The sequence below is a fragment of the Camelina sativa genome, chromosome 3, assembly GCF_030686135.1.
Source record: "Camelina sativa cultivar CO46 ecotype springtype chromosome 3, ASM3068613v1".
In the NCBI taxonomy this organism is placed as follows: Eukaryota; Viridiplantae; Streptophyta; class Magnoliopsida; order Brassicales; family Brassicaceae; genus Camelina; species Camelina sativa.
Genome location: NC_141882.1, coordinates 8,471,953 through 8,498,098, shown reverse-complemented (window position 1 = coordinate 8,498,098; position 26,146 = coordinate 8,471,953). Strand labels below are relative to the sequence as shown.

The 26,146-nt window shown below is 36.7% G+C and overlaps 7 protein-coding genes and 1 non-coding gene across 19 annotated transcripts; 6 read left to right on the top strand and 2 right to left on the bottom strand.

Moving 5' to 3' along the window:
* Nucleotides 1–2,739: 2,739 nt before the first annotated feature.
* On the top strand, nt 2,740–4,143 carry LOC104776210 (uncharacterized). Of its 5 annotated transcripts, none has more exons than XM_010500227.3 (6): nt 2,740–2,907; nt 3,019–3,108; nt 3,217–3,355; nt 3,461–3,592; nt 3,681–3,771; nt 3,890–4,143. In XM_010500227.3, exons 2-6 carry the CDS (start codon nt 3,020–3,022, stop codon nt 4,030–4,032), a joined length of 594 nt encoding a protein of 197 aa, XP_010498529.1. In that variant the 5' UTR covers nt 2,740–2,907; nt 3,019; the 3' UTR covers nt 4,033–4,143. The 5 variants fall into 5 exon arrangements, with proteins under 5 accessions (XP_010498529.1, XP_087357216.1, XP_087357209.1 ...); XM_087501090.1 differs by having other exon boundaries at nt 2,776–2,907; nt 3,706–3,771; XM_087501083.1 differs by having other exon boundaries at nt 2,784–2,907; nt 3,217–3,324.
* Nucleotides 4,144–4,169: 26 nt separating this feature from the next.
* LOC104776211 (uncharacterized) lies at nt 4,170–7,456 on the top strand. 4 transcript variants are annotated; one of them, XR_015590800.1, is made up of 8 exons: nt 4,170–5,062; nt 5,466–5,610; nt 5,754–5,880; nt 6,144–6,206; nt 6,444–6,486; nt 6,579–6,874; nt 6,986–7,111; nt 7,194–7,456. XR_015590800.1 is itself a non-coding variant. In XM_087501072.1 (5 exons), exons 1-5 carry the CDS (start codon nt 4,856–4,858, stop codon nt 6,876–6,878), a joined length of 822 nt encoding a protein of 273 aa, XP_087357198.1. In that variant the 5' UTR covers nt 4,266–4,855; the 3' UTR covers nt 6,879–6,988. The 4 variants fall into 4 exon arrangements, 1 of the variants encoding a protein (XP_087357198.1); XR_015590801.1 differs by having other exon boundaries at nt 4,266–5,062; nt 6,144–6,201; XR_015590799.1 differs by lacking the exon at nt 6,144–6,206 and having other exon boundaries at nt 4,226–5,062.
* Nucleotides 7,457–8,118: 662 nt separating this feature from the next.
* Nucleotides 8,119–10,477, top strand: LOC104776209 (increased DNA methylation 3-like). The gene is made up of 3 exons (XM_010500226.3): nt 8,119–8,223; nt 8,742–9,944; nt 10,045–10,477. The coding sequence occupies exons 2-3, from the start codon at nt 8,786–8,788 to the stop codon at nt 10,287–10,289; spliced, it is 1,404 nt and encodes a 467-aa protein (XP_010498528.2). The 5' UTR covers nt 8,119–8,223; nt 8,742–8,785; the 3' UTR covers nt 10,290–10,477.
* Nucleotides 10,478–10,703: 226 nt separating this feature from the next.
* Nucleotides 10,704–13,760, top strand: LOC104776208 (putative inorganic phosphate transporter 1-8). The gene is made up of 2 exons (XM_010500225.2): nt 10,704–11,579; nt 12,594–13,760. Exons 1-2 carry the CDS (start codon nt 10,894–10,896, stop codon nt 13,516–13,518), a joined length of 1,611 nt encoding a protein of 536 aa, XP_010498527.1. The 5' UTR covers nt 10,704–10,893; the 3' UTR covers nt 13,519–13,760.
* A 55-nt stretch (nt 13,761–13,815) lies between these two features.
* LOC104776207 (cysteine protease XCP2-like) lies at nt 13,816–15,508 on the bottom strand. Its single transcript, XM_010500224.2, has 4 exons — nt 14,846–15,508; nt 14,536–14,771; nt 14,285–14,425; nt 13,816–14,191 (listed from the first exon to the last, which is right to left on the bottom strand). The coding sequence occupies exons 1-4, from the start codon at nt 15,321–15,323 to the stop codon at nt 13,976–13,978; spliced, it is 1,071 nt and encodes a 356-aa protein (XP_010498526.1). The 5' UTR covers nt 15,324–15,508; the 3' UTR covers nt 13,816–13,975.
* Nucleotides 15,509–18,617: 3,109 nt separating this feature from the next.
* On the top strand, nt 18,618–22,867 carry LOC104776206 (monosaccharide-sensing protein 1). Of its 4 annotated transcripts, XM_087501047.1 has the most exons (7): nt 18,618–19,283; nt 19,395–19,650; nt 20,067–20,158; nt 20,267–20,827; nt 20,933–21,858; nt 21,986–22,173; nt 22,259–22,867. In XM_087501047.1, exons 3-7 carry the CDS (start codon nt 20,080–20,082, stop codon nt 22,707–22,709), a joined length of 2,205 nt encoding a protein of 734 aa, XP_087357173.1. In that variant the 5' UTR covers nt 18,618–19,283; nt 19,395–19,650; nt 20,067–20,079; the 3' UTR covers nt 22,710–22,867. The 4 variants fall into 4 exon arrangements, with proteins under 4 accessions (XP_087357173.1, XP_019099115.2, XP_087357179.1 ...); XM_019243570.2 differs by having other exon boundaries at nt 19,008–19,650; XM_087501053.1 differs by lacking the exon at nt 19,395–19,650 and having other exon boundaries at nt 19,026–19,283.
* A 38-nt stretch (nt 22,868–22,905) lies between these two features.
* On the bottom strand, nt 22,906–24,788 carry LOC104776205 (protein MULTIPLE CHLOROPLAST DIVISION SITE 1). 2 transcript variants are annotated; one of them, XR_015590798.1, is made up of 5 exons: nt 24,723–24,788; nt 24,306–24,596; nt 23,860–24,028; nt 23,289–23,676; nt 22,906–23,193 (listed from the first exon to the last, which is right to left on the bottom strand). XR_015590798.1 is itself a non-coding variant. In XM_010500222.3 (5 exons), the coding sequence occupies exons 1-5, from the start codon at nt 24,768–24,770 to the stop codon at nt 23,035–23,037; spliced, it is 1,059 nt and encodes a 352-aa protein (XP_010498524.2). In that variant the 5' UTR covers nt 24,771–24,788; the 3' UTR covers nt 22,906–23,034. The 2 variants fall into 2 exon arrangements, 1 of the variants encoding a protein (XP_010498524.2); XM_010500222.3 differs by having other exon boundaries at nt 23,856–24,028.
* An 81-nt stretch (nt 24,789–24,869) lies between these two features.
* TRNAW-CCA (transfer RNA tryptophan (anticodon CCA)) lies at nt 24,870–24,941 on the top strand. The gene has a single exon. It is a non-coding gene; the product is annotated as a tRNA-Trp (tRNA).
* The last annotated feature ends 1,205 nt before the right edge of the window (nt 24,942–26,146 follow it).

Sequence of the window (26,146 nt, the reverse complement as noted above, 5' to 3'; positions counted from 1 at the left end):
ACCGCACATGTGTCATAACTCATAAGAGATAACTTAAGTTTGTTCTTAGTATCCGTAGAGTTTTATATTGTCACCAAACATGGAATAAATCAGTAATAATTATTCGGACAAACACACATCGATCAAAATATAATTTCTTGTGTTGTCAGCAGCGATGTAAACATCTCAAAAGGATACTGCTTGTTCGAAGATAATCCAAATAGTCTTGTGAGGTCGGGCATGATTATAAAAAGAAGGAAACGTCGTGAGATTAGATATCTTGCCCTCTTTAACCCCAAAAATAATAATCCGGACAACAAATTGTGATGCTTAAGATTTTCGGGACGCCCATCAGTCAATCAATAATTAATTTAGTACGCTTATATCCTTTATTTTGTTTTAGCTTTTTTTGGTATATCTATGAGATGGTAACGGTAACGTCATTCCTATAGTTTACACTTTACAAAAGTTATGTATTCTACACGTACCATGTCTTTTGAAAATAAATTATACATTTTCTTTAGTTTTTAATTGTATTGCTATGCTAGCAGTTTAAACTAAATATTGGTGCACACACAAAAAAAAAAAAAAAGAATTTACTATATGTGGCTTTTTTGGACTAAATAAAAACGGGTATTGTAACGACTTTTTAACTCCGAATCTGGATATATTTTCTCCGGAAGACTTACCAAATCAATTGGCTGACTACTATCATCAGGACCAAGTTTACTAGTATTATACTTGAAATTTTTATTTATTGGCAGTTGATTATGGATGTAAAAAGCTTTACATAAAAACAATCAACAAGTCTAATCGAGCTCTTTATATCAAATTGTCAATCAAATCATACTTTTTGGTTTGTCGCACGGAATCTAACATGTCCGCTTCTTTGCTTTGTACAAGAAGAAATACTAATTTCCCTTTATTCAAGTGAATTGATGTAATAAATTTGTTTGGCACAAAAAAAAAATTTTAATTTGGCAAAATAAATAAATACTATATGGTCATCTCAGATGAAAACACCCCTATCTTATTTTATTTTCTATATTTATTCCGAAAACTTTTACATTATTTTCTTTTTAGTTTTATTTGTTAGCAATCATGCATTTGTATGATATGAATTACTCCAGCGATGTATATTAGCTAAATATACTATATGATATGTAGTTTAATAGTTTGTGTTAGTGCCGTTAATCTAAGCTAGAACTCTTTCAATTTATTCTATGGATCAATAATTCTATGATCATATATATCCCTGTTCATAGTTGTTTTTGTGGTGTAGTCTCTACTGATTTTTTCTATGTATTATAAAGCGATATATGAAGGTGTGTAATAGTATATAAAAGGGATTATTTAACTCTTACGACTTTGACTTGACATTTTTATTCTCTATAGACTGATCGACAACTAAATAAATAGGATGAAATCTGTATTATATTGCTCCTATCAATCTGGAGAACTTACTTGGTTTCCCAAATATACCTATGTTACTATAAAATTAATTTGTGTATAATAATATTTTTTAACCAACGTAATGATGGTCACAAGTTAACAGGAGCTAGTAAAAATCAATTATAATTAGTGGTCTCCAGACTCCACACTATTATTTTTCTATAAAAATAATTCAAAAGCAGTTGTGATCAATCAGAAATTACGGGTCAACTTTTTCAATAATGCCCAATCCCATTCTCACATCTTTGGCGACTTGTGATCTACCACCACCCCCATCCACCAATTTTTAAAATAGTTTATTTTTTTAGAAAGCCCGGAGAAGAAAACAAAACCTAGTGTCTTGTCAAAATTAAAAGGCATTTAATTAAAAACTAAGATAGAAAACAAATGAGGTTTTACAGAGCCGCAATCTAGATAAATTTAAAACTTATAGAAGCCCAGCTGGGTAGAAATAGTAAAGCTAAAAAAATAAAACCTAGTTAGAAGAAAACCACAATTTGAATCAGTAGTTGTAATTGAACCAATAAAACGGTTGAGCTCGCCAACCACTCCAAACCAACTTCAATTATTGCCACTCGAAGACTTATCGATGGAAAGTTTGTTTTTTCTGATCACAACTAGGAATTAGGTGTTTGTAATTAGGATATCGTCCTTGCAGAGTTGGAGAACCAAAGGTGGAGAAGGTCAAGAGAGAGCCTCTTTCTTTGTTTCTCTAGTGATTTTGAATGTGAACAAACATTCTTAGTTTATATTATACATAATACAAATGTGAAGTGAACTTATAAACTGTATTAAGCAATCAAACCATAGAAGTGTTTTTAAGAATATTGTTGGTTAAGTTAAACTATATATATATATATATATATAATATTATTTGTGAAAAAACTATAGTTGAGATTTATTGACGTAAGATAACAGTAATTTATAAAGGTGATTTGATTGAATAGAGAAATTTAACTATTTAAGTAGGGGAGGGAAGCAACATGGGCAAATTGCCAATTTGGTTTTATAAATGGAGCCTACATGTTTACCTGACTCTTTTGGACTTTCTGAGTTAGTGTCCGAAGCCTTTTGGGTCCCCATATTGTCGAGGTCCCTACACACCAAAAACCAAAGACAGGACAAAAACTATTCTTAGAACTCGCCACGTAGATATCACGACGTGGAGATCTGCCCACGTGGTAAGGTTTCTGACCCGATTCTCGTAAGATTGACGTGTACGGCCACGATCCGTTGTTACTGTTTTGTCTACTAGCTAATTACATTACAGTGTGTATAAAATTGGGCCTTAATGTAGCCCAATAAAGTGATTTCAGCTCAATTAATTATAATAGGCCCAAATCTCACGCAGCATCGCATCTTTCGATCGAGTGGAATCAAATCTAGCTCCGAAGTCGCTGGAATCGTGTTTCCTTTCAGGCCGTCGATCCAAGGGTCACCGAGAATCTATCATCTCCGGTGAGGCTCTGAACTCGGGTAAGTCGATTCTGTTTCGGTTGATTAATACATAATTTCGTGTGGCGTCTCTGAGATAACAAACTGTAAGATTACCTTCAGAATACGACGCTGATACTTTGGACTTTGTAGGATGCTAGAGTTACGTGATAGAGGATGCTGCTTGCATATCTGTGTAATCGTCCTCATAAGTTTTGTTCCTTGTTACAGCCATGAGACACAGTAAGTGTGTGTACTTGAAAAAAACCTCACATTATCCCCCAAAAATCTCCAATTTTGATTCTTTATTTGTACAGTGGGAATGATGTGATTAGGTGATGTATCTCTTAGGTTTGATGGGAAAACTTTATATGCTGGCAAGGAACTATGGAAGGAGACACTGCCATTGCAAGCTGGATCTCGAGTTTACAAATTAGAAGGGCTCAAGTCAAATTCTTGGTATGAAGTCAAGATATCGTACCCAGCTTCTGTATGTTAAAATTTTTTTTGTTATCTTGCTTTATTTTGTTTCCAAGTTTTCTTCTTGTTCCTGTTGAATGAATAAGCTGATCTTTAGTTATGATGGTAATAACAGATACCGGCTCTATTTACGCTACAACTACTGAAGAATGGTGAGGTTGGTTTGAAGCTGAACCAGATGAGGAGATTACTGAACACTGAGAAACTGATCTTCAAAACCGAGAGTCTTGAAGAAGTTAGTAACAAGGTATTGGTCATCATCTTCAAATCAGTTCATACAACTTTGAAACAATCATGAGATAAGAACCCTGAGTCATTTTTCGTATCTGATTTAGGACGGATTGTATGTTTTGGTGACAGTTGAGCCTGAAGGAATCGTGGCTATACCAAATTTCAAAGAACGATCCTTCGTCATTTACAACATAGGCAAGCTTCTTTCTTTTCACTTGCTATCATCAATTATTTTCACTACATTGAAGTAGTAGTAAATGAAAGAAAGTGCATATTTTGAAATCTGTAAACTCTCTTCTTTCGTTGGTAACAGTTTGTGAAGAACAGCTCTTAGGCATTCCTTACTCAAGCTGGTCAGTGGTGGTTTTGGTAGTTTTGTGTCTAGTGGCCGCGTTGATTCTTCCCAAGTTTCTCCCGTCTTATCTTGTAATCAAAGACGGAGATCGTGATCGTTAAGAAGACGCATTGGTTAAATTTCATTACACACTGATGTTTGTTTCTCAAATTCTCTCTGTTAACCTTTAGTTATAGCGTTGATTATTAAATTAAAACGAACATTAGTATTAATACGATTTTGAGCGGGACCCATTAGTATGAGGGGGCGAAGAAGAAGAAGAACAAACTCTTTTTTACAATTTCTCTCTCTCTCGAACAATTCATGAATCAAATAATCACGCATCATCGTCTTCGTCATCACCAACTTCTTCATCATCATCACCATCAATGTTAAAATTCCCCCACTCTTCCTTTTTTTAATCTAAATCCCTAAAATCACTCTAATTCTGACCCTCTTTTCCCATTTCCCCTAACGCTTTGATGATTCTAATTCGTCTGTGAATCGTCTCGACCCATCCTTGTGTACCTACCTAACCCCGGCACAGACTCTTCTCTTCTTCTTTCCGTGGCCCATCTTCCAAAGTTTTTCAAACCCTTTTCCCCCAACTTTGTTTTTTTTTATTGTTCTGTTTTTTTTTTCCCGGGAAATTTTATCTCTTTTTTTTTTTTTTTTGTTCTCTGTCATGATCATTACTTGTCAAGTATGATCCTTTATTAGGTATCGTTGGGGTCCGATCTCTCTTTTCTTCTGTTTCTCTCCCTCTTCTCTTCGCATACCCTGGTAAACCCTAGAATCTCCTCTTTTCCAAATTCGATTTGTTCTGTTTTCTTCATCTTTAGGTTTAACCACCACTCAAAACTTTGTCTAGGGTTTACTGGGTCTAGTTTTAGGGTCTTTTGTTATCTTCTATTGTAAAAAAGTTTCTGTCTTTTGGTTCGAATCATGGCGTATCATTCGATTCCTGGCTCTGGGTTTCATTACTTGAACTCTCCTTTTGGTGATACAACCTTTACTAAAGTCTTTGTTGGTGGCCTTGCGTGGGAGACTCAAAGTGAGACTCTTCGTCGGCATTTCGAACAATATGGTGATATCCTTGAGGCCGTCGTTATTACTGATAAGAACACTGGTCGATCCAAAGGTTACGGCTTTGTGAGTATCCTAATTTTTTTTGGTTTGAGTTTTTTGTTCATGCTTTTTATGTTTCTATATCTCAAGTTGGTTTATTCTTGGCTGCTTCTAATGAACAACATCCTCTGCGTCCAATTGTATGCTTAGAGATTATTAGATACCAAAATGTTGGTTTGAGAGTTATAACTATAGTGACACTTTTGGTAATTGGTAAATGATCTGCTTGACTTTAGGATTCCTAGTTCTTTGAATAAACAAATAGATGTTGAATTCGAAAAATGCTGGTTTTGATGAAACTTCTGGCCATCTTTGCTAAACATAGGACTCCCTTTTTCATTCATTTGATTTAGATATCTGTTTGTTTATATGTTCATGATTGTAGTATGACTCACTACTATGTTTATGATTTGTATGGTGGATTTAGGTGACTTTTCGAGATCCAGAGGCTGCTAGGAGAGCCTGTGTCGACCCAACACCTATTATAGATGGCAGACGCGCCAATTGTAATCTCGCTTCTCTTGGGAGACCTAGGATCCCTATGGAATATGCCATGATACCCAGCTTTCCTGGTCAGTCTTGCTTCAGTATTCATCTATTCCTTTTCTTCTCATTACTCAACCTTTATAATTTTGGTGAAATATTCAGTTTTTTTTCGATGGATTGTCACTGTGTAAACCTTTAATTTATTGCATTGTTTATTTTGTTTGGTTAGGACGGATAAGACCTGCTCCCCCATATGTTGGAAGTGTGCAGAGTCCTCGCGGTTCACTATTTGGAAGCCATCCGCATCAGCAACCACCTGCTTATAACTACCAACAAGGAGTGGTGTACCCTTATGGGTGAGTTGCGCAATTTGAAGTTCTATTGTAAATCTGCCATAACAGACGTACTATGATAAGCGTATCAGTTCTAATGTCTAATTGGTAGTCTATCTCACAAAGGTTGAATATGTTCAGTCACTTTGGTCAAGTAGCATTTACCGATCACAGCATGGACAATCACTTAGATATTCGACGAGCTAAGCGTAGAATAGTTATCTTCTACCACTTAGTGTCTTGAGTGTAGCACTATGATGTGACATGTTGTGATTGGTAACTTGCAGGAATACAAAAATATAATCGCAGAGGATATGTGGCCGAACTCAATTATTTTTTGGACAGGCAAGGTCATGACATGTTTTTCGACTTTGATAGGGCCGAAATGATCTAAATTTTTCCAACGGACATTATGGAGTAGACACTTTAGGCCATTTCCCCTAGGCCCTAGCTTAGCAACTTCCCTTTATAGTATAAACATTGATGTATAATTGCCACTCGTCTTATATATATGCTCTTAAAGAGTGTCTAGCAAAAACTTACTCATCTGTGTCTAATATTAGTTGTTCCATTTTGTGTTCTCTCAGGGTTACACCATATGGACCTGACTACATGTACTCACAATCTCAGGTAGGCGTCTGAAACTGCTGCAGTCCTTACTTTCTTTATGGATTTTGAACTGTTTGGTTATAAATTTATGTCTTCTCTTCATGGTGTTGTAGGGATTTTATGGTCCTTACATGGGTCAGCAGTACATTCAGGTGTATGGAGTACCTGAGGCAGTTAACTCACCAGGGTATCAATACGGGCAATTGAGTCAGACTATTCCCGGTGGTCATGGTTATACAGCAGTTCAGGGTTATTCTCATCCAGGAAGTCATGTTCTGCAGCTTGGTGGCACTTCACCTATGTCTGCTATTCAATCTCCATATCCTTCAGCTTCAGCTCCAACACAACAACGTATCATTGTCCAGACTCCTCAGTATATGCAAAGTAGTGGTTCTGATCAAACAACGGGGTGAAAAATTGATCAACATAAGCTTTTTGGATTTATTTTTTTGGGTTTAAATTGTATTGGAGATGATACTCGCTTACATACACTAAATCGGTGTTATTTGTTGGATTTCAGTTAGTAATTCTTGAAGACTGCTGAAAAGGAAAAGAAAAAACCAAGGATAAAAACGTAAAAGCTACTCTGAGTATTGGCAGGCTTCCTGTTTAAGCTTTGCAATTATTTGTTTTTAGCATTCTAGAGGTAAGCTTTGGTACATTAGCTGCAAGTTTTAGTTTCAGTACTTGCAAATGTTATCAATCTCACCACTTTACCGCTGTTACAGGTCATAAGTAGTTCGTACTCACTGAAGAAGTAAAAAAAAGGGTTGCAGGCGGATGAAGGAAAAAGGAAAATGGAAGTTGCAGGGGTTGGTTGTGGTTCTGTTTACGTAACCCTCTCATCATGTGTATAGACACTACAAGCTTTCTGGCATAAACTATATGAATGGTTGAACCCTGTCGTGGTAAACCGGTAGGATAAAGTTTGGTGTATATATATATAAATATAAACACATACAGAGATGCGTATAGAATGGTGGATTCAAAATCTGATTCTTTTGGTAGCTGAAGTAGTCTTGTTACCACTAAACACTCTTTCAAGGCATAGGAGATATAGTGTTTAGTAAAGAAAGATTATAAGGTAGATTCTGAAGTCCTATAAAGCCGACTCCTCGGCATTGTAACTAAAGGAATGAATGTCTATTGTGTTGACTTAGCTTCTTGTCTGTGCATATATGTATCTAGCTCGAGGAGTCTTCTCTTCTCCATGTCTGTACAGAGTTCTAGACTGATAAGTTACTCTGTCTATGACCATCATCTTCTGCTCAGATTCCTCTATTTCTTTATCTCCAGTTTTCTTCCATTTCTCCATGAGCACTTTTGATTGAGTCGAAATTTTTGTGTGTGTCAAGTCAAGGTAATATACATATATATCCTTCTTGGACTCGTTTTTGTCATCAACGTTCAAACACAAAATAAATTAAAATCCTACTTTTATGTTATCATTGTTTACAAAATTTATGTGGGCCATTTGGGGCTTTATGAAAGAAGCCCAAAAACACTAAAAACAAAGACGGCACGTGGTGAGGAGAAGTGACAAGTGATACATCCAAATGCGGTTATTTTGTGGGTCCCACGTGGTAGCCACGTGTAACGAGCAAAAGGACCCCATCATCCCCTTTGCATTTTTCCCCTACCAAAACTTTGATTATTCAGCAGAACAGAACAGAACAAAAAAAAAAAAAAAAAAACTCTTCTTTGCTCCTTCCTTCCCTTCATCCTCCGAAGCTTAGAAGCATCACGACAAAATCAAAGGTACAAAAAGTCACATTTTTTATTTGTTATCATTGCCCACTGATGTTTAGTTTCGGGGTTTCTTCTCGTTTTCGCAATGAAATGTGTGATTAGTAGTACAATAGCAATGTTGGCTTGATTTTCACAAATCAAATCGATGGCCTTTTTTAAGTAAGAGTTTTGAAAACCCTATTTTTATCTCCTGTGTTGTGTGTTATTGTGAACAGCAATGTGGGTTCGATTCTTGCAATAGGGAGTACTAAATAGTCTCGTCTTCAAGCGTTATGGACCTTTGGGACTTTTAGGAAATTTTTGTTTTCACTTTGAACTAGAAGAGCTACTCAAAATGAGCTTTCTGGTTTTTGAATTTATTGGTTTTTTTTTCTGGGTAAAATTGGATATAATTCACTGTTCAAAATGGTTAACAGTGCCTAACATTTTGAAGACACTCATGTGCCTAACATTTTGGGAATGTCCTTTATATATTGTTTCCATGTATGTGACACTGCATGATGCTGCCACTTTTATATGTTATGCAGGGTTCATTGATATATATTGCCCCATTTGCTGGTATCAAAAAAACATGAGTCTGTGTAGCGATGGGTTATCGAGCGATCAGTACTTCTTGGTTAATTTCATCATGAGTAATTATTTGGGTCCTGATGTGTATTCTGATAACCCAAGATGCTCAGCTTCTCAGAGATTAGCTAAAGGTTTACCACCTTACACTTCGATGCACGTTGGATCTTCTTCTCTCACTGTTGCGCAGCTACAGAACCTTTACTATAATGTACTGAGAAACGCCAACTCCAGCCTCCTTCTCCATCCTGACATGATTTATATGTATCTCAAGGGATATCTACCTATGGAACCCATTGGAGAGTTTCCTCAGTTTACGTCTTTTCTCCCCACGAATCTTCACCAGCAGAAAAGGTATTCCCCGAGTCACGAGATTGTGAAAGGGATTGTTGTTATCGATGAACCTGCACTGGACTTCGTGAGCAAGGAAGAGCTTCAAAGATTCAGATGCTTGTCGCGTTTGAATGACCTTAAAATCGATAGGGTCATGTCTCTGTGTCCTCCACGTGTGCAGCTGGATGAGAGCCGGGGAACAGAGCAGGACTGTTCGAGAAATGGGGATGCAGCGACATCTAATGGACTTGTCACTAGCGAAGACTACAATTCATCTGGAGAGCCTCGAGAAACATGCAAGAGAAAGAATGAGGAAGAAGAAGCAGTTGTTAGTTCTCTGATCAGTAAACCAGATAGACTTTCTGTGGACATTCCAGAAAGCCAGGGAATGGAGCAGGATTGCTCAAGAAACGGAGAAAGTGTATCCAGTGGAATTGTCTCTGACCAAGACTACTACTCTTTTGTGGAGCTTCGAGAAACATGCAAGCGAAAGAAAGGGGAAGAAGCAGTTGCTGTTTCTGGAATAAGTAAAACCCCTGAAAGATTTCGGGAGACATACAAGAGAAGACGGTTCAAGAACTCGTCAAAAAAGGCAACAAATAAGAATGAAACTATTAGGGAAAGAGGCGAAACAGATAAACTCACCAGTCAGGCTTTTATACCTGTTCTTCCTCCTGACATGAAGGAATGTGATGCAGAACCGTCGGTTGTCACAACCGGAACAGCCAGTAAAGGAACGCTAGGACCATCTGTTGGTGTTGTTGACATTGGTGTCAACAAAGTTGCTTACTTTTTTCAAGTTGCTTTGCCTGGTGTCCGCAAAGATTACGGTATAGTCATGCTTTGTTGTTACACAACTAACTATTTCCATAGGTCTCATCGGGTATAAGTGATGAACACATGAATTGGTTTGGTCATTTTTGTGTGCAGGTGAATTCAGCTGTGAGATTGAATCAGATGGTAAGGTGATACTTGAGGGATCGACTACAGCAGGCGAGAAAACAATCAAGAGGCATTCTCGGGTTTTCGAAATGACTATCCGGAAGCTGTGTCCCTCTGGACCGTTCAAGATGTGCTTTAGCCTTCCAGGACCAGTTGATCCACGGCTATTCTCTCCTAATTTCAGATCAGATGGTATCTTCGAGGCTGTCATCATCAGACACAAAGACTCTTAACTAAACCGGAGGTTCCTACAAGTTGAAAACTTCAGGATCTCTGTAAATCTTTTTGTGTTAATGGATACAGAAGCTAGGCCAATCAAACCTCATGTAAAGGACAGATCATTCACTCTTTGTTCATCTTTTAGGACATGACACCGTCGATTTTGCTTGCTCATCATCAACTGAGAATCTTTGTGTCTAAACTCGCCGTACCACTAATGTTGTCAGTTGTCAGTTGTCCACTCTTCTCAGTAAGTGAATCAAAACCAAAAGCAACCGTATTAAACCGACTAGTAAAAAAAATTCAGGTTTAGTTTGGTTACTAATTTCTAGACTGCTGGAAATTTTCAAACAATATGATGTTCAGGTTTGTGCCCATCGTGACAACATAAATATCAAAAGGACCAAGTCTTCCTCGGAGTCAAATCATAAGCATATTCCATGCTCATAGAAATAAAAATAATGAAATTTTACAAAAGTTAAGACGTTATAAGAATCATTGTCCTGTTTTCGTACTTTGTCTTCTCATGAATTCGAAATCTTGATAAACAAAACAAATAGAAAGAAAAAGAAAAAAGCTCTGGATTCAGAATCGCAGAGAGTGGAGAAGAAAGCAAAGATGGCAATAAAGATATTGTCGTCGCTTGATGCAGCTCGAATACAGTGGTACCATTTCAAAGCGATCATAGTCGCAGGAATGGGTCTTTTCACCGACGCATACGATCTTTTCTGCATCGCACCGGTCATGAAAATGATCAGCCATGTTTATTACAACGGTGACTCAATCAACACAGCCGTTCTTTCAACTTCTTACGCCATCGCTCTACTCGGTACAGCCGCCGGTCAACTCGTCTTCGGTTACCTCGGTGACCGAGTCGGTCGTCGCAGAGTCTACGGACTCTGTTTAGTCATCATGATCCTCAGCTCCTTCGGTTGTGGCTTCTCCGTGTGCACGACTCGCCGCTCTTGTGTTATGGTTAGCCTCGGTTTTTTCCGGTTTATTCTTGGTCTTGGCATCGGTGGTGATTACCCGCTTTCCGCTACCATCATGTCCGAGTTTGCTAACAAGAGGACACGTGGCGCGTTCATAGCTGCCGTGTTCTCTATGCAAGGGTTGGGGATTTTGGTTAGCTCTGCCGTCACCATGGCTGTTTGCGTGGCGTTTAAGAGCGGTGGCGATGGGTTTGAGGTGGTTAAGGAGGCTCCGGCTGAAGCTGACGTGGCGTGGAGACTTATACTTATGATCGGTGCTCTTCCGGCTGCATTGACGTTCTATTGGCGTATGTTGATGCCTGAAACCGCAAGGTCCGTCCATCATCTCTGATTCTCTTCTCTTTTTTTTTACAAATATATTAATTAGAATTATTATTTATGTACACAAGTTTGCCAATCACAAATCAGTAAGGACGTAATGCAGGACGTTCTTGCTCACTATTTTTATTTGCTTAAAACAAAAAAGCTACTAGATTTGATCATTGTGTAGAACTAAATGAAATTATTATTTTTTATTACAAAAACAGTTGTCTTGATGTTTTTGATGAGTTTGACTTAGAACGTATTTGTCACCATACATTTGACTTAGAACGAATTTATTTATTTCTTCCTTTCTCAGCTCTTCTCTAGTTTGGAACACTGTAATTGTATGTTATACCAAAGTACCAAACCAAAAACAAGTTTAACTGTATTTTTCTAGTAAGTAATTGACGTGATTAAAACGAATATTCCTTTGATATAACGGTTCTGATATCTCACACATATATAATATTAGATTCCTTAAAACATATTATTAGATTCTTTTTTTTTCGTACGTTTTAATAGCTAGGTTTTATGAATATAGGTAGGTATCCATCACTTATTTAATGGTTACAACTTACAAGTTGGTATTTTGTTTCGAAGGAGTCATTGACTTTGTGAGGGATAAGCATAACACTATGGTATATACCTTATATACGCCTCTTATCCTTTTCTGTATATTCATTTTATTCAACATTAGCCATCCCAAGTTTCCACCAATCATACGTCTACATTATTTTTTAATCAATACAACAGCAAAAATTATTTTATATTCTTTCATTTAATATTTATATATACCTCATCAGGTCCTCAGGTAAATCACCGTATCAGCTCCAGCTAATGAAGCAAGTTTTGTCTTTTCATTAAAATTATATACAACTAAACTAAATTATCCTCACACGTACTCTTCATAGTTCTTAATTCCAACACACTATTATTGCATCCATCAGTCAAAAAGGAGTTAAGAAAGTAAAGTCGATTTTGTAAATACTTTAGTTTAATTAAAATTAGTACTGATGCATGCAGATACACAGCACTTGTGGAAAACAATATCGTCCAAGCAGCAAAAGACATGCAAAGAGTCATGTCAATATCTCATCTCTCCGACGAAACCACGACGGAGCCACCACCTCTGCCGCCGCCTGCTTCCTACAAACTATTTTCTCGTCGCTTCCTCCACCTCCACGGCCGAGACCTCTTTGCAGCCTCCGTTAACTGGTTCCTAGTTGATGTCGTCTTTTACACAAGCAACCTCCTCCTCTCCCAAATCTTCAGCCACTACTCTGATAAACCTTCTTCCTCCACCGCAGAAAACGTCTATGACGCAGCCTTCGAAGTTGCGGAATTAGGAGCCATCATTGCGGCTTGCTCTACCATTCCCGGATACTGGTTCACAGTTTACTTCATCGACAAGATAGGTCGTGTAAAAATCCAGATTATGGGGTTTTTCTTCATGGCTGTTATTTATTTAGTCGCCGGGATTCCATACAGTTGGTATTGGTCAAAGCATGAGCAGAACAAGAAAGGCTTTATGGTTCTCTACGGTTTGATATTCTTCTTTTGCAACTTTGGTCCCAACACTACCACTTTTATTATTCCCGCGGAGCTTTTTCCTGCTAGGTTTAGGTCTACTTGCCATGGTATATCCGGTGCCGTGGGTAAGCTTGGGGCTATTGTGGGCACTGTTGGGTTCTTGTGGGCTACCAAGGAGATGGACGGAGATGATATAAACCAGGTTTATCCAGAAGTTAACCGTATGAGAATTGCTTTTTTGGTTCTTGGTGGCGTTTGCATTGCTGGAATCTTTGTGACTTATTTCTTCACCAAGGAAACTATGGGAAGATCGTTAGAGGACAACGAGCATGAACAAGATAATAATGATGAGGGCGAAACTGAGCCACCGATTGTTAATGGGCAATCATCGGCTAGCACTTTGCTTCAAACGCGATGATGATCAATTCAAGATGGGACAAAGGAACGTTACATGCATTTGTTTATTTTTCTTATCGCCTCCAGATTTTTGTTTATGTCTTACTTGAGATTTTTTTTTTTGTTATATATGCTTCTTACCCAAGAAACTGTTTAATCCAAGTTTTCTCTGTTTTCTTCAATTTACTTACCTAAGAATTAGAAATTTTTCAATTTAATGCTTTTTTCTTTTCTTCTATTCATCATTTTTATATTCAGTTCCCTAAGCCCTGACTTCATTTTCTTCTTGGTTAGTACTAGAAACTAGTAGATTCTCTGCTACTTATATATAGCTATTATTTGCACATATATAGTTGTTACAAGCTTCAATTGATAAATCAAAAGAGAAAAAAAGACAGACATTGTAGTTTCATGACAACAATATTCATATAGATACGAAGATGATAATCAAATGCAGATAAGCGAGAATGATTTGTTGATCACTTAGTTTTGGTGGGGAAAGAGGCCATCTTGTTGATACCACATAGACCCTCGGGTTTCCCGGTGTTCCTCTTCAACCTGATGTAACCTTTCTCTCCCCATTTTGGTCCCCAAGAATTCCTTACGATGATGTAATCTGAACCCTTGCTTGATCCATACCCAACCGCAGCCACACCGTGGTCTAGGTCAACCCCACACTTACCATCAAACACGCCCTTTATAGATAATAAAACACAATGGTTCAAACTTCAGGGAGTTTAAATTATTCAACCAAATTTCTTGATTCATAGGTTTTATATTGTACTTACGCCGCTGTAGAACTGGAACTCTCTGCCAGAGGCGTCAATGGCGACACTGATAGGCTGATGAGCCAATGCCTTCAAAAGGCTCTTCTCGTCATTCGTAGGTACATCTTGGTGTCCAGTAATGGTAACCGTTTCAGATTCATCCTGTTTAGGAAACAGAGAGGGTTAAATAAAACGCGGACAACTTTATTATTATTATGTTTTTAGTTTCTTCTTTTGTGTTTTTTCCTTTTTCTTTTCGAATTTACTAAAACCTTTTGCATCTCGCAAGTTCCTTCTTCCATAGAGTAAGGATAGTCCACTTCCTTGCGTAGACCTCCATTTTTGACAATGTACTCAAAAGCATAGTCCATGAGACCACCGTTGCAGCCATTGTTGTAGGTCGTGTCACAGTCTATGAGTTCTTGTTCAGACAATGTTGTCAAGTTTCCTGTCACAATCTTGTTTATACCTTCCACCGCAGCGACGGTTGAAAAGGCCCAACAACTTCCTGTTAAACAATATTTGAACTAATTAAGAATCGGAAGTTTAACACATCATCAGAGACCAAGATATTAGATTTACCGCAAGAGCCCTGGTTCTTAACGTCAGCCACAGCTCCTTTCTTTCTCCAGTCAACAGATCTAGGCAGAGCTTCTACGTCCTTATAAGCGAACTCCTCGTAAGATCTTTCTTCATCGCGTCTCTTTATATCAGTCTTGAGCCCTAAATACATTTTCTTGAACTCTTCGTGGCTCAAATCTGCAAACTCGTTGAGACCGAGCCAGTAGCTTTTCACTTTCTTGTTAGTCTCATCGATGTGCTTTAGATTATCCTTGAAAACTTCGAACCTATGAAACTTCTCTTCAACGGTTTCATAAGCTTTCTCGAAATTGGAGAGCCAGTTCTCGAAGAGTTCGATGAGTTTGTCATGAGATTCCAAATCCTCGGGGGAATATCCGACGATGGAGTAATCGTGGGAAGCAGCGAAAGAGAGGGAGAAAGATGCAGCAGATAAGGCAAGAGCAAAACAGAGGATTCTTGAAGGCGAAGAGAGAACCATTTTGGTTTAACTGTTTTTCGTTAGTTGATGAAGTTATTGTAAGAGAAGAGTTTGTTTATATAGGCTAAAGATTGGATAGAGGTCGCTCTTTTTTGCTTTGGAGTAAAGTTGTCTGAATCTGAATCTGAATCTGAATCTTGTGTACAGTCCGTGTCTTTAAGATTAGTTTTGTCTTCCCTGGGGTTACTTTGAATCCAAGTAATAATTGTATATCGTTTATTAAGTTCTCTGTGTCAGCCAGTGGGAATCATGTAAGAGAAGCCTCTGTATGATACATATGATCTTGCTCCTAAACAAGCCCATATTGAGCCCACATATATAGAGGTGGTGAATTAGGATGATTTTCAAGATTTTTTTCAATTTCTTTGCACTACAGATCAAATAAATCATTGTACAAGCCTAAAAGCACCTCACAGATTCATGTTTTAGATAGTAAGATATAACCTCAATATCTCAACAATAAGAAAGCCCAAAAAGTGGCCTAACAAGGCAACTATGTAATGAACTATTGAAATGTTTTGATCATGGGGTAATGCAACTTCTTCGCATGTCTCGAAATCACCAATCATAGTGTAGGCACTTTTAATCAAACAAATACTTAAATCATGGATCTTTACGGCCCATAATCACTAACCCTTTCCATGGGAGTGGTTAAAGTAGGATAATCATCAATGTAGAAGTTGTTTAGTGGGCTTTAATTAATGTTAGCATGTCAAGCTATTTTAAATGACAGTATTATTAAGGTAAGGAGGAACTAGGAAGGAAGGCTAAACTTAATATCGATGATAGTTAGCTTAGCTCTTCTTTTGTTCACTTTTCTGAATTGTTTACACAAAATTCTTGATTAGACTATATAAAGCTCATAAAACATGAGATAACTGTGAAGTGTTTTTGATATAAGATATTATTCTGTACAAAGAACAAAGTTTGACCTGTCAATCCACCAAGATTTCTGATAATAAAGTCAGGAGGATAAGGATCTTCGTCTGCATCCGAGTTTTTAATAAGTTAATGGCCGATTAAGATATGCATATTTTACAACCTAATACGTAAAACTTAATTCTATAATGATGACCCACCAACCACTATGAAGTTGTACGAACAAAAAAATTAACACCATATATTTTCATAAAGTTGATTCATTTAAAACATGAATCATGTAAAAGTTCAACTGAAAAACTCACTGGTTCTAACTTTACAGGACATCTACTTGTATATAAATGAAATAAACAAATGCTATTTCTTTTGCAGGGACAAAATCAACAAAAACAATGTATAAAATAAAATAAATGATAATTAAACATACATAAGATCCGTTTGAGGTGGAGACACGTGGTCGGAGATGCTCGAATGATTTGGGAGCACGAACTCTATGAAGAAAAAGACCGTTGTCTATCTTTCTTAGGTTGTATATATATGATATCTATTATTATAGAGTTTTTTATATATATATATAAACAGATATTATTTCAGAGTTAATACTTGGTAATATGAAAAGGGACGTTAGATCTTCATACATACACAAATAGCCTTTGCGCTGACTAATAAAAGCATCAACTTGCCACATAATTCTTTTAGAAAACTATATATATATATATATATATATATCTGCTATCATGTTGAAATTTATAATATAGAAAATACAAGTAAAGGAGAAGTAATTGGTAGGGCATGTAAAGGTACGTGAGAAAGTGACAAAGCACTAATATTATAAAATCACATGCCCTCTCATCGACGCCATGTTCGTCTCGCGTTGCAGTAACCCCATTTGTCTCTTAATTTTTTTATTTTAAGTTTTAATAGTAATTTTTCATGTAATCTTTGATAATTTCCCTCCAAGTTTTTCAAAGAAGAAAAAAAAACTATTTGTCTTCTTTTCTCTTACCGTAAATTTACCGTAGATCCACGATTGTGTGTGTGTGTCTATGATTCTATGAAGTTATAAGCTGATTTAATTAAGCCACATGATCACATGTGAATTCCTGTAACTTATTAGCACCAAAATGTTAATTCCCATTAATCTTATGATTCAAAGTGTGAGATGCCCAAGTTGGAATATTTGATTTTGATTTGATAGACAAGTTGTTGTAAATATCTTTGGAATATTCCGTACTTTCGTTACGTAGAATTTTGTCACCCGGACTATGTTTAGTGTTCGCAATGATGTATTTGGTAATCCAATAGCTTGTAGTTAGGATGTGCACTTATGTATTTTGTTCTAAACTGATAATTTGAACATTTAAATGATTATGTCATATGAGAATAGAAGATTAACGAAAGGAATATAATGGAAAAGATACCAATGAACACGTTATTAACTTGCGAAATCGATTGAGATGTTGAATTATAACGTGGATCCACTGTTTTTGCATGTTCCACATTGATCCGGTCCTAATTTATTAAAACGTTTTCACCTTCGTTGCTGTTTCTTTTTGGTCTCTTCTGAGATTTGGATACGGAGTATAACTTTTATGTATATAAATATACTTATATACATAAATTTACTACTGAACTTCTTAAGATTCTATAACTTACGATATATATATATATGTTTTGACTCTAATATTAAATTATATTCAAAGAAATATAAATGTTTTACAAAGTTAATAACAGCAATTAAGATATATGAAAGAGAAAAAAAGATATTGATTAGTGTTCAGTTTTATTTTCGGTGCTATAACCTGAGTTCAAAGAATAACATATTTAACAATGAAAACAATAGATAAAATAGCATTGTAATATATATTAAATATTAGTTTACTTTCTCAATAATAACTACAATAATACTATTTAAACAATTTTTTATTAATATAAACTTTTAGTAGTTAATGAACTCAACATCACGACGATCAGATTACAACGCATCTTGACGAGGTTTCTTCAGTTATTTTTTCCTGTTTTTATCTTTCGTTTCATCCGTATAAGTTAAGTTATAAAATAACGACAAATTATGAGATTCGATTTTGTTTTTTTTCGTTTATAAACAAAAATGATATGGTTTAAAGATTAAATTCTTGTCATAACTAAAAATAGATTGTTGATGAATTTAATATCAATACCATCCCATTGATCCACATTTGCAGCATTCTGGCAAATTCTTCCATTATAAATATTAGTAAATATTTGGACAATAACCATAATAAGAACAATAATAAATATTTATCTTTGATATAATTTCTCAAAGATTTAACATTAAAGCACTTAGATTGGTCAATTTATGATAGATTTTGGCATAATTTTCTTCATTTTAAATTTATTTATATATATTTGAATATCTTATCCTCTTTTTTTTTTGTGCAACCTTTGAATATCTTATCCTATTTAAATTTAATTTTAAGACAACAACAAGTTTTGATGTTGGGTATATAAATTTAAAATATATTAGGTTAGTTGATGAACCATTTACACAATCTTATGGAGTAATATTTTGTTTTCTTAACCATGCAAAATAGAAAAAATAAAATTTGTTTTTTCCTAATAAATTTGAAAAAGAACAATGACTAAAAAAAATGTCAAACTTTTACAAGAAAGTGACAGACGACCGGACCACTTTTCTTATCAACACAATACAATTGCGCATTGGGAATGTAACTTTCATACATTTAAACTTTTCTTAAAAAAAAAAACCAAAATGTTAGTCGTAATCCATGTTGCAATAAGAAGGACCCCCCTCTTAAACTTATCATCCTCCAAAATCTACTCATACACGAGTCATGACAATGATTTTTAAAAAAATTAATATTCAGATAGTATTGTTTTTCTCCCATATCTTGTAAAACTTTTGGTAATACAAGAACTGGCTTAGATTTTTTTATTAGTCTAAATGAGTTTTCTATATAAAGTTTGGAAAACCATTACAACTCTCTTCGTAAATCGCTCTCCTCATCATATTTTTAGCCGCCAGAAGAAAAAACTGAATGTAAAATTTTCACTTTCCCGAGAAAAAAACTAATCCCGGCGGTGAGAATTTTCTCGGCAGATTCTCCCTCTTGGGAACCGATCTCATATATATATTTTTTGTAGTAATAATTGTAAAAAAAAAAACAATTTTTCTTTTTGTCTTTATTGTAGATTCCATGACCGGAGCTTTTGTCTGAAAAAATAAAAATTAAATAAAAAAATCTCTAAACTTGGCAAAAATCATTCAAACAGTCCAAATCAAAATCACACCAATTTCAACGCCTCTTCTTCTTCTTCTTCTTCTTCTTCTTCTTCTTCTTCTTCTTCTTCTTCTTCTTCTGAGTTATATATATATATATTGGAGAGACTAAAGGCAAAGAAGAAAGCTTTCTCATTTCCTCGTAATTGCCGTAAAATTCTACTAAAGGTTAGACCTTTTTTCTTTTCCCAGAAAGTGAAGCTATCTTCTTTTTGTTTGTAAATCTCTTTTGCTCTCTCTCTCTCTCTCTCTCTCTCTCTCTCTTCTCACATAGCTAGTCGCTCTTCTAACTGAGGAAACTTAAAAAAAGCAAATCTTTTTTCTTTTTTCTATTCCCTTTCTACGGTACTGTATATTTTCATTACCATTTGATAAGTTTGTGTTTAGAGTTTTTTTAGTCTAATTGAGTTTTAAAAAAAATTATGGGGTTTTATTACACTTAACATTTTGTGAATTGGTGAAGATTTAGATCTGGATTTGGAATATATATATGTTCTGTTTATATGGTTTGACTGAAAGTTAGAAACTTTTAAATAGGGAATCACTGAATTTGATTTGAAATTTTTGGTTGGTGTGTGTTTTAGGGTTGGTTGAACAATGAAGGGAGCGACACTCGTTGCTCTCGCCGCCACTATCGGCAATTTCTTGCAAGGATGGGACAATGCCACCATTGCTGGTTTGTCTCTTTCTTTTTTGTTTTTTACTCTTTGCTGTTGCTTAGTTTGTTTGGATCATTTGTGATTTGAAAAGTGTTGCAATGTTGTGTATTGGATTTGATTTGCAGGAGCTATGGTTTATATCAACAAAGACTTGAATTTACCAACCTCTGTTCAGGGTCTTGTGGTTGCTATGTCACTGATCGGTGCCACGGTCATCACAACTTGTTCAGGACCCATATCTGATTGGCTCGGGAGACGTCCCATGCTGATTTTATCATCAGTTATGTATTTCGTATGCGGTTTGATCATGCTATGGTCTCCCAATGTCTATGTTCTGTGCTTTGCTAGGCTTCTTAATGGGTTTGGTGCTGGGCTTGCTGTCACGCTTGTCCCTGTTTACATCTCTGAAACCGCTCCTCCAGAGATCAGAGGACAGTTAAATACTCTCCCTCAGTTTCTTGGCTCTGGTGGAATGTTTTTGTCTTACTGTATGGTTTTCACTATGTCTCTGAGCGATTCGCCTAGCTGGAGAGGGATGCTCGGTGTCCTCTCCATCCCTTCTCTTGTTTATTTGTTTCTCTCCGTGTTTTTCTTGCCCGAGTCTCCTCGTTGGTTGGTTAGTAAAGGAAGGATGGAAGAGGCTAAGAAGGTTCTTCAACAGTTATGTGGCAGAGAAGATGTTACCGGTAAGGTTCCTTCTCTCTATTACGTTTATATCACTCTGAAGGTTCCTTATCTTCGGTTATATCACTCTGATTACGTTTTTAACTGTTCTTGTTATATATTTGTAGATGAGATGGCTTTGCTAGTTGAAGGACTAGATATAGGAGGAGAGAAAACAATGGAGGATCTCTTAGTAACTTTGGAGGATCATGAAGGAGATGATGCGCTTGAAACCGTTGATGAGGATGGACAAATGCGTCTTTACGGAACACACGATAATCAATCCTACATTGCTAGACCTGTCCCTGAACACCAGAGCTCACTTGCTTTACGCTCTCGCCACGGTAGCTTAGCAAACCAAAGCATGATCCTTAAAGATCCACTTGTCAATCTATTCGGTAGTCTCCACGAGAAGATGCCAGAAGCAGGCGGAAACACGCGGAGTGGGATCTTCCCTCATTTCGGAAGCATGTTCAGTACTAACGCTGATGCACCTCACGGTAAACCTGCTCACTGGGAGAAGGACATAGAGAGCCATTACAACAAAGACAATGATGACTATGCAAGTGATGATGGTGCGGGTGATGATGATGACTCGGATAACGATCTGCGTAGCCCGTTAATGTCACGCCAGACGACTAGCATGGATAAGGACATGATCCCGCATCCTACAAGCGGAAGCACACTTAGCATGAGGAGACACAGTACGCTTATGCAAGGCAACGGTGAAAGCAGCATGGGAATTGGTGGTGGTTGGCATATGGGATATAGATATGAAAACGGCGAATACAAAAGGTATTATCTTAAAGAAGATGGAACTGAATCTCGCCGTGGCTCGATCATTTCTGTTCCAGGAGGTCCTGATGGTGCAGGCAGCTACATTCACGCTTCTGCACTTGTAAGCAGATCCGTTCTTGGTCCTAAATCAATGCTTGGATCTGCCATGGTTCCCCCTGAGAAAACCGCTGCCTCTGGACCACTCTGGTCTGCTCTTCTTGAACCTGGTGTCAAGCGTGCGTTGGTCGTTGGTGTTGGCATTCAGATACTACAACAGGTAAATATGAAACTTTTGATTGTTCACACACATATACTCTTGGATCCATCAGTCTATCACTTCTTGGATTATCTCGAGTTCTTTATATCCTTTAACATTGTGGGCTTTTTGTTAACCTTGTATGCAGTTTTCGGGTATCAATGGAGTTCTCTACTACACTCCTCAGATTCTTGAACGGGCTGGCGTAGATATTCTTCTTTCGAGCTTCGGACTAAGTTCCATCTCTGCATCATTCCTCATCAGTGGTTTAACAACTTTACTCATGCTCCCAGCCATTGTCGTTGCCATGAGACTCATGGATGTCTCTGGAAGAAGGTATATATATCAAAACCTAAAGATTCTTTTACATGTTTCCTTGTTTGGCTCATGATTCTGAAATCATCTCTGTTTCATTTTACAGGTCATTACTTCTCTGGACAATTCCAGTTCTCATCGTCTCACTTATCATTCTCGTCATTAGCGAGCTTGTCCACATCAGCAAAGTCGTGAACGCAGCGCTCTCCACGAGCTGTGTCGTGCTCTACTTCTGCTTCTTCGTGATGGGTTACGGTCCGATTCCAAACATCCTCTGTTCTGAAATCTTCCCAACAAGAGTCCGTGGTCTCTGCATCGCCATTTGCGCTATGGTTTTCTGGATAGGAGACATTATTGTCACTTACTCACTTCCCGTCCTCCTCAGCTCGATTGGACTAGTTGGTGTTTTCAGCATTTACGCTGCGGTTTGCGTCATCTCATGGATCTTCGTTTACATGAAAGTCCCGGAGACTAAAGGCATGCCTTTGGAAGTTATCACAGACTACTTTGCCTTTGGAGCTCAAGCTCAAGCTTCTGCTCCTTCTAAGGATATATAATTTGTAACCTTGATTCTTCTTCTTCATTTGCTCTGTGTACTTAAGATTCTCTTCATCCCCTTTTTGTTTTGTTTCTCAGATACCTTCATTTCGTTTTTGTTTCTTTCTTTTTCCTGTTTTATAATTAAAATCAATCTAATAATCCTTAATTTTCTCTCTTTCTAATTTCCATGACCAATACCTTGGAATCAAATTCTGATGGGAAAAAAAAGAAGACATAGATTTAGGCTTTTGGAGGTTTTACTACAAAGAAAATCTCCAGTTTCTTGGAACGCAAGTGTGATTCTCGAGGGAAAAACTGTATTTACAATTAGCTGAGTGAGTCTCAGGTCTTATGCGTCTCCTCAGAGGATGAATTGCCAGTAACATTGTCCTGAGAATTCTTCTGGATATTTTCACCTTCGAGCTTGGTTCCGAGCTTGTATGGTCTCTGAAATTCTCTGGCATTTTGACTATCAATACTCAGATTATTCAACTTCTCCTCCTGTACCAAACAAACTCATCAATCATAATTCTGATACCCTACTGATTCCCCGGAAAATACAAATATTAGCTCTCAGAGAAAGAAAAAAAGCTTACATTCTGTAAAGCTTCGAGCTTCTTCTGCATAGCTTCATGCTCAGCTCGAATCCGGAAAGGAACACCTTGCTTCTGGTAAACATTGGTCTGGGCAAGGTCTTGATCTATATCGCTAACCGTGGTTGCAAAAGGATGATTAGCTGGTATCCATCTGATTGTATCAGGATCAACATCAGGCGGTATCGAGTCTCCTTCTTTGAGAAAAATCGTTGGTCTCTTCCATTGGTAAGCTCTTGACCTTCTTTTCTGATGAATAGTTTGTTCTTTCTCTGTAAGTGTGACTGGAGCTAGCCGATAGACTTTCCCGCACATCTCTACTGTTGAGTTTCCTTTATCAAGTTTCACAAATGGATTGTTGAATGGATCCTCGTAGTTAAGAGATTTGGAGCTGATAAAGAAAATGAAAAATATCAGAGGATTAGACAAGTTAGACCAAATGTGTAACACACATCCATCTACATGAATCAAAGATTTGGGTACTGTGATATGTCTACAGTCAAAAACTAGTACTTTATGTGAAGTGAGAACTGTAAAGAAGATAAAGAGTGTGTGAGTTGAGTTTCATACATGCCTCTTCTATCACCAGATCTCAGCTGGCCACGTCTAACAAGATCAGCAACCGAGCCAGCAGGTTGGTTATCTCTTGACTTTATGACTGCATAAGCCCTAAGAGCCGCGACCAAAACAGAAGCTGCGATGCAGATCCCGATCCAAATGCTGTTCCCTGAGCATTTTTTCATCTAAAGCAGAGAAGAATTTGTAATAACCAAATAAAATTCCAAATCCATATGCCGTAAGACACCAATGAACAGAAGAAACACCAGAATCTAAACACTAACATATACCAATCAAAGAAAACAGGGCTTAAACAAAACTAAGAACGTATAACATTTCCTATTCAGGACAGTAAACTAATCAACTATCCAGAAAAGTCAGAACAAATTCAAAACTTAGTCAACATCTAACAGATGTGCAATCTACAGTTCCACTATCACAGTGAAGGAGAATCATACATACCACGAAGACGACAGGAGGGAGTGTGGTAATCATACTCCGGAATCTCGAAACTGAATTCTCGGAATCACTGGGAGTGTTACTCTCCGTCGTAGCAACACCAACAACAACAACAACATCATCATTATCATTCTGAGTATTCTGAATATCTTCATCCGGAGTCGAGGAATCACCAATCGCTCTGCACACGAACCTTCGATTAGTTTCGACTTGAACCCATTTCAGATTTTCGAGTCTTCTTCTGAACACAACCAGATTTGAAGGAATCCGAAGCTTGGCTTTTCCAATCGACGACTAGGGTACCAAAACAATAACAACAAAAGACGCGAGATTTAAGATATGATTCACCGGAATTAGATAGAGGAGAACGAAGCAGTATTGGTAAGTCTTAAGTGGAGAAGAGATGGGTTCGATTTTTACCTGGACATTGCAGAGAGAGTGGAGTTGGAGAGAATCAATGGACGTCATTTCATGCCAATGAAGGTCCAAACAATTTCCACGTTTTATGTCAAACTCATATGTTATTATTATTGTTTATATATAGATAGATGCACCAAATAAACAAGGGGATCCGTGGCGCAATGGTAGCGCGTCTGACTCCAGATCAGAAGGTTGCGTGTTCGATTCACGTCGGGTTCAATACCCCGAAAATATATTCGGTAATCCCCAAAATTTTCTTTTAATGCACGTAGGCCGTTACGAGAATCCAATAAGACCCCTTTTGGGCCGTTGAAAGAATCAAAAGAGTGACCCAACCCAACTAGACTAAGTTTATTCTTCACCGGTGCTTTTTTTTCTTCACCACTATCAAATATTCTCATAAAAACAAAACTTTTTATTAATTTATTTATATAATAATAATAATAATAATAATAATAATAATAATAATAATAATAATAATAATAATAATAATAAAGGGATCAATAAAACTGTATATATAAAAGGTGAAATCATCGATCGAATCCACCCACTAGAAATGGAACTTTCTAGTCGTGCTAAAAGGTCGACACTTAGTATATAAACTACAGAGTTTGATGGATTCTTTGCCTTTGCCATTTTTGTTTTATCTCTATTTTATATGCCTGTCTATGTTTATATTTAGCATATGCGCACACACACACTATGAATCCACACTTTTTAAATTATAAACACACGGTTTTTTTTTCTTACTTTCTTTTTATTTTTGATTTTCTTAATTATACCATGATAATTTATTTTTACATGTAGTAAACGTGAGCAGATAAAAGAAATCTTGTTTGCCAATTGCGTTTCATGCAGTAAATTATTTTTAACAAACAAATTAAACGTTGTGTTTTTCAAAATGTGAATGTAGTAATTTTGACATGTAATTTGTAAACACTATAATAACTATTAACTGATAAGTTTGAAACAATTATCAATGTGAAGTGTGAGCAATGATGTAAGAATATATTATTCAAAAACAAAAAAGAATATAAGCTAGACCGGGTAATACTCTTTTATATGGAAATATTTATTTTGCAACACTCGTTTTAAAAAGTGGTAATTAATCATTCACGTAATAAACAGAAACAATCAGTAATGCACAAAATAGTATAGTGTTGAACATAAATATGGAATCTCCAGCCTCATTGGTAAACTTTACAACTCTCATCATTTTCGTATAGTCCTTCGACAAAACATAAAGCATTCTCTTCACTTTATGGTTTCTACTTCTCTTTCCTGGGGGACGATTTCAAAAATATCCCTCACATGTTACTGTTCAAATTTTAATGATAAAATTTCACTATAAACAACATTTGTAAATTGTAATGAATGATCGTGAAACTCTACCTAACTTTTTACATAACGGAACTTCATAACTG

Bases quoted from the DNA above. Each gene is read 5' to 3' on its own strand.
- LOC104776210 (XM_010500227.3), top strand. From the start codon at position 3,020: ATGCTAGAGTTACGTGATAGAGGATGCTGCTTGCATATCTGTGTAATC. The intron at 3,109-3,216 runs GTAAGTGTGTGT...TGTATCTCTTAG, and splicing joins TGTTACAGCCATGAGACACA to GTTTGATGGGAAAACTTTAT. The intron at 3,772-3,889 runs GCAAGCTTCTTT...CGTTGGTAACAG, and splicing joins CTTCGTCATTTACAACATAG to TTTGTGAAGAACAGCTCTTA.
- LOC104776211 (XM_087501072.1), top strand. From the start codon at position 4,856: ATGGCGTATCATTCGATTCCTGGCTCTGGGTTTCATTACTTGAACTCT. The intron at 5,063-5,465 runs GTGAGTATCCTA...TGGTGGATTTAG, and splicing joins GATCCAAAGGTTACGGCTTT to GTGACTTTTCGAGATCCAGA. The intron at 5,611-5,753 runs GTCAGTCTTGCT...TTGTTTGGTTAG, and splicing joins CATGATACCCAGCTTTCCTG to GACGGATAAGACCTGCTCCC.
- LOC104776209 (XM_010500226.3), top strand. From the start codon at position 8,786: ATGAGTCTGTGTAGCGATGGGTTATCGAGCGATCAGTACTTCTTGGTT. The intron at 9,945-10,044 runs GTATAGTCATGC...TTTTGTGTGCAG, and splicing joins TGGTGTCCGCAAAGATTACG to GTGAATTCAGCTGTGAGATT.
- LOC104776208 (XM_010500225.2), top strand. From the start codon at position 10,894: ATGGCAATAAAGATATTGTCGTCGCTTGATGCAGCTCGAATACAGTGG. The intron at 11,580-12,593 runs GTCCGTCCATCA...TGATGCATGCAG, and splicing joins TTGATGCCTGAAACCGCAAG to ATACACAGCACTTGTGGAAA.
- LOC104776207 (XM_010500224.2), bottom strand. From the start codon at position 15,323: ATGGTTCTCTCTTCGCCTTCAAGAATCCTCTGTTTTGCTCTTGCCTTA. The intron at 14,426-14,535 runs GTTTTAGTAAAT...TTTCCTAAACAG, and splicing joins GAACTTGCGAGATGCAAAAG to GATGAATCTGAAACGGTTAC. The intron at 14,192-14,284 runs GTAAGTACAATA...TTATCTATAAAG, and splicing joins AGTTCCAGTTCTACAGCGGC to GGCGTGTTTGATGGTAAGTG.
- LOC104776206 (XM_087501047.1), top strand. From the start codon at position 20,080: ATGAAGGGAGCGACACTCGTTGCTCTCGCCGCCACTATCGGCAATTTC. The intron at 20,828-20,932 runs GTAAGGTTCCTT...ATATATTTGTAG, and splicing joins TGGCAGAGAAGATGTTACCG to ATGAGATGGCTTTGCTAGTT. The intron at 22,174-22,258 runs GTATATATATCA...TTCATTTTACAG, and splicing joins ATGGATGTCTCTGGAAGAAG to GTCATTACTTCTCTGGACAA.
- LOC104776205 (XM_010500222.3), bottom strand. From the start codon at position 24,770: ATGACGTCCATTGATTCTCTCCAACTCCACTCTCTCTGCAATGTCCAG. The intron at 24,029-24,305 runs GTATGTATGATT...TCTCTGCTTTAG, and splicing joins TCCCTCCTGTCGTCTTCGTG to ATGAAAAAATGCTCAGGGAA. The intron at 23,194-23,288 runs GTAAGCTTTTTT...TGTTTGGTACAG, and splicing joins AGCTCGAAGCTTTACAGAAT to GAGGAGAAGTTGAATAATCT.